The 14684-nt window shown below is 34.2% G+C and overlaps 1 protein-coding gene across 2 annotated transcripts in view; it reads right to left on the bottom strand.

Annotated features, from left to right (window-relative positions):
* RPS6KA5 (ribosomal protein S6 kinase A5) overlaps window positions 1-14684 on the bottom strand; it is a 178927-nt gene that overhangs the window by 47780 nt on the left and 116463 nt on the right. For both annotated transcript variants that reach the window (XM_026515454.4, XM_057318628.1), the window contains exon 6: window positions 22-105. In XM_026515454.4, coding sequence (XP_026371239.1) covers window positions 22-105 — 84 coding nt within the window. The remainder of the gene's footprint in view (window positions 1-21; window positions 106-14684) is intronic.

Genomic DNA, 14684 nt, shown 5'->3' with positions numbered 1-14684 from the left:
TATAAGAAGTGTAGAACATACCTTGTCATGTCCTGAATCTCCCCCTCTGACAATATCCGGTGCCATGTATTCAATAGTCCCACAAAAGGAATATGCTCTTTCAGCCTTAAACAAACAAAAAGGCATTTGATTTCAAACCAGGCAAATGACAAAAAAGTTAATATTACATGTTAGTGGTTGAGATACATCACAGTAGAAAAGTAGTGGTAGAATCTACTTGACAGACTCCCCCCTTCTCATCAGGACAGATCATCACCTATATAGTGAGTCCTGTCCAAAGACTTCCTTTGCCTGAAACCCTCCCATTCATCCATCCATCCATCCATCCATCCATCCACCCTTCTTCTTTTTTGTAATCTCTGTGTATATTTTAATTATTGGTTTCTTGTACCATTCTTTTTGTAAAACCTCAAATAATCCTAGTAGGGTAACAAGAACTGTTTAACACTTTAGTACTTTATTTCCAGATAGGCAAGATTGGGAAAACACTGGGAAACCTTAAGGCAAAAAAGAGACCAAATTCTAAGAAGGAGAATAGGGAGTCCAAAGATGAAAAATGCCGAAAAATATTTTTTCCACCTTATTTTGTTTACGTTTGGCACTGCCAATCATATGTTTAGTAATGAGGAACAAAATTGTTTTTCTTTTATAAAAAGATTGTCTCTTAAAGAGAGTTGCTTCTCTTTTGCAGAGTTTTAAAACGGTCTAGATTTAAAAAACTAAATTTTTAAATAATCAATTGTGTCATATGACTCATCCCAATGAAACAAAGGAGAGTAAATATCTAAATTATTATACAGATATATTAAATATGGAAAAAAGAAGTCCTCCTTAACAAGATACATTCTTATGGCTGTATCTGAAACTTTTTAAGGCACTTTGGTGCCATTAAAATATTTTACAAAATTACTTTAAAGGAAACTTTTCAATTTACACTTTACTCTTTTTCCACTAACGAGGTTTTTTTTTTGTTTTGTTTTTTTGTTTTTTGTTTTTAAAGATTTTATTTATTTACGTGACAGAGAGACAGCCAGCGAGAGAGGAAACACAGCAGGGGGAGTGGGAGAGGAAGAAGCAGGCTCCCAGCAGAGAAGCCCGATGCGGGACTCCATCCTGGAATGCTGGGATCACGCCCTGAGACGAAGGCAGACACCTAACGACTGCGCTACCCAGGCGCCCCCACTAACAAGGTTTTAAGAAAAATAAGCATTCCTCTTATTAATCCAAATTCAAAAGTAAAGAACACTATTCTAGCAATGTTATAGAATTAGTAGAAGTCCTTTACTTTATTAGGGGAAAGTTAAGCCCAAAGACAATAAATATAATGAATTTATTTAAACATTTTGGTAACTAATGTATTAAAACTACTTAATTGTGTATATATATATATATATATATATATATATATATATATATTATACATCATATAATTAATATGGTTTAAGATTCATTTCTTTCTTTTTATGTGCTATATATGCTGAAAGATTACTATCCCCAGAAACTAAAATAAATAATTTACTTATGCTTATATCTGCAGAAAATTTTCTTTTTTATTACCTGGCAGAATAATATTATTGAAGAGCTAATATAAACCATACATCAAATATTATCTCTCTGCTTCATCATTTCAGTACCAGATGTTAATTTTGTATTAAACTACTGGAAAATTAAAGCTAAATAAAATTGATTCCATTTAATACCTGCACAAAAAGTTAACGAGTCATTTTTAACTTTGTTAGACATGCTTGGAAAAATGTGTTAGGAAACATTCCTCTGTTTACTGAATTATTAAAAAAGAAATAGTACAAAATCACTTTTAAAAAAACCCCAAACTTCATAAACCAGTGTTTTTAGTTAATATACTATTTATTATGCAATAGCCTTTTTTTGGATAAGCTAAAATCACTGTGTAGCTGACAAAGAAACATGAAAATTACTAAGTCAGAGTACTTATTATTTGTTCTCATCTTAAAAGATACCTTTAAAGCATTATATCCTAAATCAAGTTTAGATACACTGAAAAAAAAAATTCTCCAAACTGGTTTAGGAGTAAAAAGATAAGGAGTTTTGATTGATTGCTTCTCTAGATTTTATTTATTTAGAAAACTAGTCTTTTTAGCAAATATAAACTTTCACTTTCATTTATAGGCAGCTCCATGTCAAACCATTTTGGAAATTACACACATTTCCTTCTAAGTATGAGGCAATGATTAAACTTTATAAGCCGAGGATCAAGAAAATATGCACTCTCTTCTTCAAGATAGATATTCGTAAGTTTAGTGTAAAGAGGGTATGAAACACACAGATCTTATTGATTAAGTGCCAGAAAGGTTTGACAGTCACTACCATTTCCCATGTCTTCCTTTCTCTGACAATGAGAACTATGGCGGCTCAGTTCTTGACTGTCTCAACAGAGGGGAAGCTCAGAACCACAGTAAGTGCTCAAAGAGATACTGGCTACCTTCTCTGTGTGATTTTTGAGCTCCTTTTTAATACACTTTAGGTTCTCTGTTTTGTGTTTGTTTTATGTGTTTTTTGGGGATGCTGGTGGTGGAAGGGAGTAGGTAGTATCTACATTAATACGATAATTATCTATTTGATTGAAATTCCAGGAGACAGAAACATTAAAGCCGAAGTGTTGGGAAATTCCAGTTACTGAGAAATAATAGTGAACAAAGCATTTCTTAAGTTTCTGTTATTTTAAAACATTGCCATTTTAGCCTCCTGCAATTCTGTGTCTGCTTCCTCTTCCTCTGCCCCAGGGGAAGTGTTGCTCCCTCTGGGTTTTAACTTACAGTGTATCAGCCTTGACTTCCGAAGAGCTTATCTTTTATCTGTAAACATATCCCTAATTTACTTTTCAATTTGTGTTTATCTGCCTAGGAAGATGCATGTTATCTGGAGTGTATACTGAGTGCCTTTCAAATAATTCTACCAAGAAGATAAACTGATGCGGTATGACAGGGGAAGGTCAGTAGTGGGTGCAGGAAAGATTTCCAGGTAATATTTTATGAACTATGATATAAAAAGGCTAGGCTAACACAGCTAAATTCTGTTGTTTATTATTTGTTCAAAATATCTTTATAGTAATATTCTTCTCAAGGAGACAAGGTAATCAACCTATTTAGCACTTAAGTCCATGCTATATTATAAGCAACGTTACTGATTAAAGCTAGCACAGAATTAAAAGATGAGAATTTATTGAATGTAAAAATGGTAAAAGCAGTGTGTACCATCCTGGCGAACAATATATGGTACTCTTGCGCTTAAGGGATCAGCTGATCAAGGAGGTTTCACTGTTCCTTAGAGAGAAAGATCAGATAGCACTGGACAAAAAACTGGCTTCCTTCTAAGGAAGAATCCAAATACAAACTGAACTGTCAAACTCTTAGGCATTTCTTAATAAATACTAGATTAAATCATCCCTAGCTTTTATTTGCCAATGTTTTATTCTGATCTTATTTATGATAAATTTGTAAGTTAAATATAAATTTACCAATGAGAAGTTTTTTCTCCCTCCTGTATTTTTTCCCATCCTAATTTTGACAAATCTCCTCACAACAAGTATCTAGAAATGTTCAATTTTTAAAAAGAAGTAAATATTGGACTGCTAATCATCTATGACTGTGCTCACAAGAAAGAAAGGGGAATCCCTAGATGCCAGCCATGAAGAGGGTGCAGAACACCAGTGAGGTAGGCATATGACCTATGCTGTGGCTGCACAAAGGGAGGGCCTTAGCTTAGAAAACAAACAAATAAATATTCCTCTTGTGAAATCAAATCCCAAGGCTGTGCGTCTTATAGATTTAAGGCCTGAATTTACTCTCATCCTCCATGGTATGGGGAAGTGAGAAAATCTGGTCAACATGGTGCTACTCTGGAACACATGACCGAACCAGAGAAATTTCCACAACCTAGCTGGACCAGGGTTCACATACAGAAAGTCCCAGAGTCTTAAAATTTCTAAATATGTGAACTCAACCAAACTAAACAGAAGGATTACTTGAAATACTAGAACAATAATCTATAAAAGATCAGTATGTTGTAAAAGATGAAAGACATAAAGGAAGGAAAATATCCATAAAATTATGTAGCAGTATAGAAAAGATTAGAAAGGATATGAAAAAGCAAATAGAACCATATAAATGAAAAAATATAGTAATAAAAACAGGCTGATCAAACAGGGTAGACACAACTAAAGAGAGAATCTGCAAACCAGAAGATACATTTGAAAAAATATTGCAAAAGTCCCAAGGAAACTAAATAAAAATACATCCATGAGTGGCAAATTCCATTTCTTAACTTGAGTGATGGTTATAAGTGTTTGCCTTATAATAATCCCCTAATCTGCACATATATTTTGCTTTTGTTTTTGCATATGTTTTATTTTAAAATAAAAAGATAAACCAGTCCATAACTAGATATATCTATGATGGCTAAATTAACAATGAATATGCAATAGAAAATAAAGGCATTTTAAGACAAAGAGAGTTTACTATTCATTAAGTGTTGTTAAAAAAGACATCTAAAGGATGCACTTCAGAAATAAACTGAATTCACAAGAAAAGAGTTAAGTTGTAAGAAGCAATAGTGAACAGAGAAAACAGGTAAATGTGAGAAAATCTAAACAAGGATTGAATTTATAAAATGAAAATTACAGAATAATTAATTTGGGGAATATAACACAACATGGGACCAAATAATAAGTAACAATAACACAGAAAATGAGATGGATAATTGAAGTTAAAGCATTCCATGTTCTTGTAGTGGTCATGGCAATTACAGACATAATTGTTAAGTCAGTATGTAAATTAAAAATTTCAGGGTAATAACCACTAAAAGAATAGAAATAGAGTATATATAACTTCTAGACCATTAGGGAGAAATGAAATAAAGAAATCCTAATAATCTAAATAGGAAAGGAGGGGGAAAAGCAAAGAGAAGTTGTGATAAAAAGAAACACATAGCAAGATAAAAGAAATAAGTAAAAACATATCAGTAATCATAATATACAGATTTAACTCACCAGTTAAAAGATAGAAACTCTCTGGATCAAAAACAAAATCCAGCTATATGTTATTTACAAAAGGCACACCTAAAACATAATGACAAAGAAATATTGAAAGTAAAGAGATGGAAAAAGATATATCAGACCAGCACTAACCAATAGAGAGCTGGAGTATTTTTATTAATAGCAGGAAAATAAACTTTAAGGCAAAAAGATTATTAAAACTAGGTAGAGTTATTACATAATAATAAAAGAAACACTTTACTAGGGAAATAATACCATTCCAAACCTGAATTGCTCAATATTTTTTGAAAAGCCTTAAACTATATAAAGCAAAAAGGAGAGATCTTCAAGAAGAAATGGACAAATCCACAACTGTAATGGGCATTTCAACATATCTCTTTTATCAAGCAGGAAAATAATTAGTGAAGCTATAGAGGATTTGCATGATGTTTATGAGAATACACAAAACTTTTATAACAGAGAATACACATTCTTTTCAGGCATACATGTCATATTAACAGGAATTAACCATGTAATAGGTTACAAGGCAAATCTCAAATTCCACAGAAATAAGATCATACATAGTTTGTTCTCCAAACGGAAAGCAATAAAATTAGAACTCACTTACAAAAAGATAACCAAAAAATCCTATATGTTTGAAAACCTAAAAACCCATTTCTAAATAATTCATGGCCCAAAGAAAAAACACAATGAATATTAGACTATAAGAATAACAGTAAGCATGCCATATATCAGAACTTGTGAGATACATCTAAACTTAAAATTCAGTTTCATTAAAAATGAAAAGATTAGTGAGCTGGAGGTCCAACTCATAAGTTTAGAGAGAGTGTATGAACGAAAAACTCAAGAAGTAAAAGAAACAAAGTAATAAAGGAACATCAGCAAAGAAATAGAAAAAATGAGAAGCTTGACAAAAGCTGTTTCTTGGAAAAGACTAATAGGCAAATTTCTAGCAAACTGTCCAAGAGAAAAAAAGAGGAAAATTACAGATCAATAATATTAATAATTTAAAAGGAAACATTACTACACTTACAATATTTAAAAAATAAGTGAATTCTATGAACATGATGCCAAAGAATTTAAAAAGAAAAAATGTAACATTTTCTATAAAAATATAACTTACCAAAATTGACTCAAGAAGAAATTGAAAACTTAAATATTATTATAAATATTTTTAAAGAATTAAATAAGTATTTGAAAGCTACTCACACTCACCTAGGAGGTGGGAAAAAAATATACACCCTGAGGTGCATTAAGGGGAAATTTTCAGAGGAATAGGATTTCTATCTACATACATGATTCTAAATTCATCTCATGATATTAGTATAAGCTTGATATCAAAATCAGACAAATGTAATATTAGAAAAGAAAATTACAGGTCAACTTGACAATAAAGTCCTAAATAAAATATCAGCAAAAAAATCCAGCAAAGTGTAAAAATACCCAGCAACATAGAAAGTAAAGTTAGTTCCAGGAACTGAAAAATGGTTTAACATTCAACAATAACAAAAATCCTATTAAAATAACTTACAACACTAGGTGATTAAAGAGAAAAACCGTAAGAATTTATATCAATAAACAACTAGAAACTAAGAATATAATTCATCTATCAAAAACCTAGAGTAAATACCATACTAAATTGTAAAACCCAAGACATGTCTCCTTAAAGTAAAAAGCAAGAGTACACACAAATAAAAGTAGACAGAACAATAAAGCCAAACCAAACCATCCACCCACAAATACACAAAAAATAAAAATGAGAATCACAAAGATATAAAGCTACCATTAATGACAAGGTGGTTCTATTTTTTTCTCTTAATATAGTCATTTACATAAAAAACCCAAGTGAATCTGTCAATTAGTGGAATATGAATTCAGCAACATTGCTATGTACAAGATCAACAATATTCTTATGTGTTGCCCAAAAAACCATAATTTTCTAATTTTTGTAGCCAGGAATAAAAACTATAAAGTTAATAGAAATGAATCTAATAATGTAAATATAAAGCATTACATAGAAAGTTATATTATTGAAGGAAATAAAAGATAACTAAATAAATGGGAAAGTATGAATATTCACTTATGCTAACTAATTGATAGGAAGATTCAACATCCAAAGATCACAGTTATTTCCAGATTAATTTATAAATTTAATTCCATAATTCACATGGAGGAACAAAAGATCAAGAATAGAGAATATGGTGAAGAGACAGATGAAAGGAGGAGAGAATGGTAGGATAAAAGTGAAGAGGAGAAAGATCTCACCTCTCCAGATTCAAGACTTACTACAAAATCATAGCCTTTAAGGTTTTTTTTTTTATTTAGAGTGAAGCAACCAGACAAATGGAATTGAATGAAGAGAAATAGGAATAGAAATAGACTCCCAGGCATGTACAGGAATTTGGCATATGGCAGAAGTTACCTTTCAAATCAGTAGAGAAAAGATTAACTGACTATTTGATGATAGTTTAGTCAATTGGGTTAATCTATAAAAAGAGATAAAATAAGATTCCCAATTTGTTTTATATACAAAAATTAATTCCTAGTAAATTAAAATTTTTAATGTGCTAATTTTCAAAAGAAAAGCAAATATTTTACTGCATTGAGGTAAAAAGAGATTTTGTTTTAAAAAATTCAAAGAAATCAACAACCCAATTTTACACCTCAAGGAACTGGAAAAAGAAGAACTAAACCAAAAGTTAGCAGCAGGAAAGAAATTAGTAGACTAGAAATAAATGAAACTGAGAACAGAAAAACAATTGAAAAATTTTAACAAAATAAGAGTTGGTTTTTTGAAAATATCAATAAGACTGAAAAAATCTTAGCTAGATTTTAAAAAAAGAGAGAAGATTCAAATAAGTAAAATCAGAAATGAAAGAGAAGACATTATAAGAAGCTACTATGAACAATTACACACCAACAAACTGGATAATCTAGAATGGATAAATTCCTAGAAACATGCAATTTATTAAGACTGAATCATGAAGAAATAGAAAATCTGAACAGACACATTGTCAGTAAGGAGAATGAATCAACAACAATCAAAAACCTCCCCCCAGAAAAGCTCAGGACCAGATGGTTTACAGGAAAATTCTAAAAACAAAACAAAACAAAACAAAAAAACCCCAACATTTAAAGAAGTAGTAAGACCAATCCTCCTCAATTTTCCAAAAAACTGAAGAGAACACTTCCAAACTCATTGGATGAGGCCAGCATTACCCTGATATCAAAGTCAGCAAGAGATACTGCAAGAAAATGACCACCTTATATTTCTGATGAAGACTGATACAAAAATCCCAATTCAATACTAGCAAACCAAATTCAAGAGCACATTAAAAGGTTTGTGTGGGGGCGCCTGGGTGGCGCAGTCGTTAAGCGTCTGCCTTCGGCTCAGGGCGTGATCCCGGAATCCCGGGATCGAGCCCCACGTCAGGCTCCTCTCCTGGGAGTCTGCTTCTTCCTCTCCCACTCCCCCTGCTTGTGTTCCCTCTCTCGCTGGCTGTCTCTCTCTGTCAAATAAATAAATAAAATCTTTAAAAAAAAAAAAAAAGATTTGTGTGACATGACTGAGTGAGGCTTATTCCTGGAATGCATGGATGGTTCAAGACTTGAAAGTCAATCAATTTAAAACACCACATTAACAGAATGAAGAACAAAAACCACATGATCACTTCAATTGATGCAGAAAAAGCATCCGGCAAACTTCAACACCCTTTCATGATAAAAACACTCAACAACAAAGAAGGAATAGAAAGAAACTACCTCCATATGGTAAAGGCCATATATGAAAAGCCCACAGTAAACATGACGTTCAATGGTGAAAAACTGAAAGCTTTTCCTCTAAGATCAGGAACAATGTAAGGCTGCTCTTACCACTTCTATTCCATACAGCACTGGAAGTTCTAGCCAGAGCAGTTAGGCAAGAAAAGGAAATAAAAGACATCCAAATTTGAAAGGAAGAAATAAAATTATCTCTGCTTGTAGATGATATAATCTTATATGTAGAAAACCCTAAAGATTCCACACAAAAAACAACTGGTAGAATAAGCACATATATCAAAGTTGCAGTTGTATCAACATACAAAAATCAGTTACATTTCTTTACACTAACAATAAACAATCCAAAAAAAAATTAAGGGGAAAAGATCCCATTTAAAATAGCATCAAGAATAATAAAGTGCTTAGGAATTAATTTAACCAATAAGTCAAAAGACCTGACAATGAAACATGATAAAATATTGTGAAAGGAATTAAGGAAGACAGACATAAAAGGAAAGACATCATCTGCTTGGAGATTAGAAGACGTAATACTATGAAAATGTCCATACTATCCAGAGTAATCTACAGATTCAAAGAAATTCCTTTCAAAATCCCAATGGCATTTTTTTGCAAAAATAAAAAAAATATATGAAAATTCATATGAGATCTCAAGGGACCCTGAATAGCCAAAACAATCTTGAAGAAGAACAAAGTTGGCAGTGTCACACTTCCTGATTTCAAAACATATTACAAAGCTACAGTAAGCAATACGTCTTTGTAGTGGAATCAAGACAGACATATAGAGCATGGAACAAAACAGAGAGCCCAGAAATAAACCTGACAATGCATTCGGTCAAATGATCTTCAACAAGGGTGTCGAGACCATGCAATGAACAAAGGATGGTCTCTTCAACAGATGATGCTACGAAAAATGGACAGCTGCATGCAAAAGAATGAAGTTGGACCCTTACTTCACACCAAATACAAAAGTTAACTCAAATGGACTGAAGACCTGAATCTAAGACAAACTATAAACTCCTAGAAGAAAAAACAGAAGGAAAGTTTCATGACACTGGATTTGGCAATTATTTCTTGGATATGATACCGAAAACACAAGCAACGAAAACTGACAAATGGGAACAATATCAAAAACTTCCTTGCATCAAAGGAAACAAAGTGGAAAGACAACTTACAGAATAGGAGAGAAAATTTATAAATCACATATCTGATAAGTGGTTAATATCCAGAATATAAAAAGAACTACAACTCAACAAGAAAAAAGCAAATAACCTGATTAAAAACTAGGCAACGAATTTCAACATTCTTCCAAAGATGATAAACAAGAGACCAAAAAGCACATGAAAAGATGCTCGACATCACTAATCATGGAAGAAATGCAAATAAAAACTATAACGAGATATCATCTCACACCCATTAGGAGGCCTGCTATCACAAAGGCAGAAATACTAAGTATAGGTGAGGATGTGGAGAAACTGGAACCCTTGCACATTGTTGGTGGGAATGTAAAATGGTGCAGCCTCTATGGGACACATTAAGGATGTTCCTCAAAAAAAAATACAAATAAAATTATCATGGGGGAAAATAAATAATACAATCATACGATCCAGCAATTCTACTTCTGGATATACATCTAAAAGAACTGAAAGCATTATCTCAAAGAGATATTTGTACACCTATGTTCAATGCAACATTATTATTCACAATAGCCAATAAGTGGAAGCAACCCAAATGTCCATTAGTGGATGAATAGATAAAAGTATGATATATATAATATATTATAATATTATTTAGCCTTAAAAAAGAAGGAAATTTCATCACATGCTACAACATTAATGAACCTGGAGGACGTTACGTTAACTGAAGTAAGCCAGTCATGAAGATAAATACCATATGATTCTACCTTTGTTAGGTATCCAAAGTAGTCAGACTCACAGAAACAGAAAGTAGAATGGTGGTTGCCAGGGGTTAGGAGGAGGGAAAACTGGGGAGTTGTTGTTCAGTGGGTATAGAGTTTAGTATTGCAAGATAAAAAGTTTCTAGAGACTGGCTGCACAATAGTGTGAATACAGTTAATACTATTGCTGTACACTTAAAAATAGTTTAGATGATAATTTTTATGTGTATTTTACCACAATTAAAAATTTTTTAAATAATCCATTGTAAATATGAAAAGATCAGTAAATTTGATTTTACTAAAATGTCAAATCTGATTATGGGAAAAATACCATTAAAGACAAGTGAAAGACTTGGAAAAGAAAGTATATAATTACAAATGATAGGTGTCTAGAATATTTAAAGAACTTCAGAAAACCAATAATATCAGAAAAAACTTGCAACACTGAGAAAACACAGAAGCCTAAATGTATCTCAGCAGGAGAATGGAGAAGTAAACTGGATAATTCATTTAAAAGAATATTATACATGGGAAGCCTGGGTGGCTCAGTTGGTTAAGCGGCTTCCCCACTTAGATGCACTGAGTTTTTCCCTCCGAAGGTCAGTGTTCTGGTAATCTTCCCCCTTCTATCATTATTACATTGACCCCCACTTCCTTTCCAGGAATATGTCAAGCAACATATGATGTCTGTCATTTCTCCCACCTTAAAATAAAAAGACCTCTACCTCACTCCATCCTCTGCTGTCCTCCCCACATGATTTCACTATTCCTTTTTACAGAAAACCCCAAAAGTTGCCTTAGGTTGTGGAGGACAATATGTCTATTCCCATTCTCTCTCTCCTGAGATTCAGACTGAGCCAATGCTCCATCTCCAGTCCTCACCTTATTTGACCCAACATCAGTATTTGACAGAGTTGATTGTGTTCATCCTGGAAACATTTCTTCACTCAGCTCCTAAGGCAACACACTTGCCTGTTTTATTCCAGCTTGCCAATCCCTTTTTCCCAGTCTCCTCTGCTGGCACCTTCTCCTCTTTTTACTCTCAAAGTCAGAGTAGCCTGGGGTTCAGAGCTTTGTCCCTTTTTCTTTCCTATCCGTACTTATTCTGTTTATATTCTCCTCCATTTTCTTTTTTTAAAATATATTTTATTAATTTATTTGAGAGAAGGGAGAGAGAACACGGAGGGAGAGTGAGAGGGAGAAGCAGACTCCCCACTGAGTGGAGAGCCCAGCGTGGGGCCTGATCCCAGGACCCCAGGATCATGACCTGAACTCAAGGAAGATGCCTAACAGACTGAACCACCCAAACGGCCCTCTCCTTCATTTTCATGATTTTAAATATTACTTATATATTAACAAATTTCACATTTATATCTCTACATGAGACTTCTCCCCCAAACTCCAGACTCAGATCTCCTATTGCCTACTGGACATCTCTATAAGTCTAATAGTCACCCCAAATTCAAGCTGCTCAAATGCACTGTTCTACCTACCCAAAATCTTTCCATGAGAAGCCCACTCCATGTTAGTTGATAGCAACTTCATCCTTTTGGCCGTTCTGGCCATAGACCTTAGGGCTCCCCTGATTCCTCTTGCTCTCTCACAACCCACGTCCAACCCATCAAGAAATGTCATTATCTCTAATGTCAAAATACATCTAAAATCTGACTACTTATTACAACTTACTCTGCCACTGCATGGTCTAAAGCATTACCATCTCTTGCTAGGATGAGAGCAACAGTTTCCTAACTGGTCTCCATGTCTCTAGACTTGTCCCACTACAAGAATACCATGCTTGGCAAACAGAATTACGCTTCTAAATTCAGATCATCTCACTCCTCTACTCAAAACTTTCTAATGGCCTCCATTTCACTAAAAGAAGTCACAGTCCTCACAACAGTTTTCAATGCCCTGCATGATCTGTACAATCCTTCTTCCATATGACCACCTCCACGCCCTTACTTCCTGCTATTCTGAGCCTCTCTCATTCTATACACTTAAACTGTATTCCTCATTGTTCCACAAACAGCCCAGGCATATTCCCACCTCGGATCTTTCAAACCAGCTGATCTCTCTGCCTAAAAATCTCTTTCCTAAGATACTGATATGGCTCACACTCTCACTTCCTTCATGTTTCTACTCAACTGTCACCTTCTCAGCAAGACCATTCCTGGATCTGATTTAAAAGTGCAACTTTTTCAGGCACCTGGGAGGCTCAGTCCATTAAATGTCTGACTCTCGACTTCAGCTCAGGTCATGATCTCAGGGTTGTGAGGTCGAGCCCCATGTTGGGCTCTGCGCTGGGCATGTAACCTGCTTAAGATTCTCTCCCTCCCCTTACCCCTCCCTGCCCCCTCTTTTTTTATTTTTATTTTTTTTAAAGAGTTTTTATTTATTTGACAGAGATAAAGACAGCCAGCAAGAAAGGGAACACAAGCAGGGGGAGTGGGAGAGGAAGAAGCAGGCTCCCAGTGGAGGAGCCTGATGTGGGCTCGATCGCAGAACGCCGGGATCACGCCCTGAGCCGAAGGCAGATGCTTAACAACTGAGCCACCCAGGTGACCCCTGCCCTCTCTTTTATTTTTTTAAAAAAAAGTGCAACCTTTTCCTAGTGTATTTGTCTTCTTGTAACTTCCCACTATCTAACATATTTCATACATATTTTACTTATTTACTTGTTATTGGCTGCCTCCCTGTCTAGAGTGAAGATTTTTGTCTATTTTGTTCATTGCTAGACTCCAATACCAGATAGAACAACGTGTGGATCACAGAGGACATTCAACTGGTATTTGCTGAATGAGTGGGAAACAACGCAAAAGGTTTATAACTGTACATGTGAATAGTGGCTGCACAGATTCTGTTATATCATCTTTAAATATTTTTATTATTTATTTAAATATTTCATAATTTAAAAATTTAAAAAGAAATTTGGAAGATACAAACATTTATTAATCACACTTATGCAATATCAGTTAATATTTCAGAATATTTTTTGCTAAATTCCCCTTAAGGGTTTGGAAATCCCTGACATTCAGCCTGGGTTTTAAGTAATTTCCCCCTTTTTCTTAGAAAATAGATAAAAATGATCTATTTTCAGATTAATACATTTATATTAATATAGAATAACGTGACTGCTAAATATAATTTTCAAGTAAATAAAAATTATATATATTTAACCTGATTTGAACAAATGGAATATATTACAGAAGTTTCTGTGAAAAGAATCTCCACTCAAAAGTTGTCCCTGCTTCTCTGTGATGTCATTCACATTAAACCTGCCCTCTGAACTTGTGCGTTGAACTTGCCTTACAGTTAGAAAGAGTATTACAATAAATCTTATCAGAGCCAATAATTTCTACCATAAGAAAAGTAATAAAGGAATCTGTGAGGCAGACATCGAGGGCAAAGCCCTGTCTGTCTCCCTCCCCTCCTCCTGTCCAAATGTAAGGGATCCACTCCAGGATGGGGCAGAAGAACTTTACAAACAAATGGCTGAAACTAACGTGCTAGCATCTGTATACTGTAATACTGTTTAAGTAGAAGAAAGACTGGGGTAATGGAAAAATGCTCTGACTGGTTTCTAGGTCTCCTGTTTTCCCAACACTTCCATCTCAATGTTTACCCTAAAATAACTAAAATTATCCCAGAGTCACTGATTTTGATGAATGACTGATAGGATTTATTTACAGAGATCTAATACATTCCTTTTTTTTTTTTTAAGATTTTATTTATTCGTCAGAGAGACAGAGAGAGAGAACGCGAGCGAGCACAAGCAGGGGTAACACACAGGCAGAGGGAGAAGCAGACTCCTGGCTGAGCAGAGAGCCTGATGTGGGGCTCAATCCCAGGACCCTGGGATCATGACCTGAGCCGAAGGCACACGCTTAACCGACTGAGCCACCCAGGTGTCCGAACCTAATACATTCTTTAGGAGCATATGCAAACGAAAAGAATCGTCAACATATGCCACTATGAATC

This window comes from Ursus arctos, unplaced genomic scaffold, assembly GCF_023065955.2.
Source record: "Ursus arctos isolate Adak ecotype North America unplaced genomic scaffold, UrsArc2.0 scaffold_25, whole genome shotgun sequence".
Taxonomy (NCBI): Eukaryota; Metazoa; Chordata; class Mammalia; order Carnivora; family Ursidae; genus Ursus; species Ursus arctos.
The sequence above is the reverse complement of the archived record's forward strand: the minus strand, read 5'-3'. Positions and strand labels throughout refer to the sequence as shown.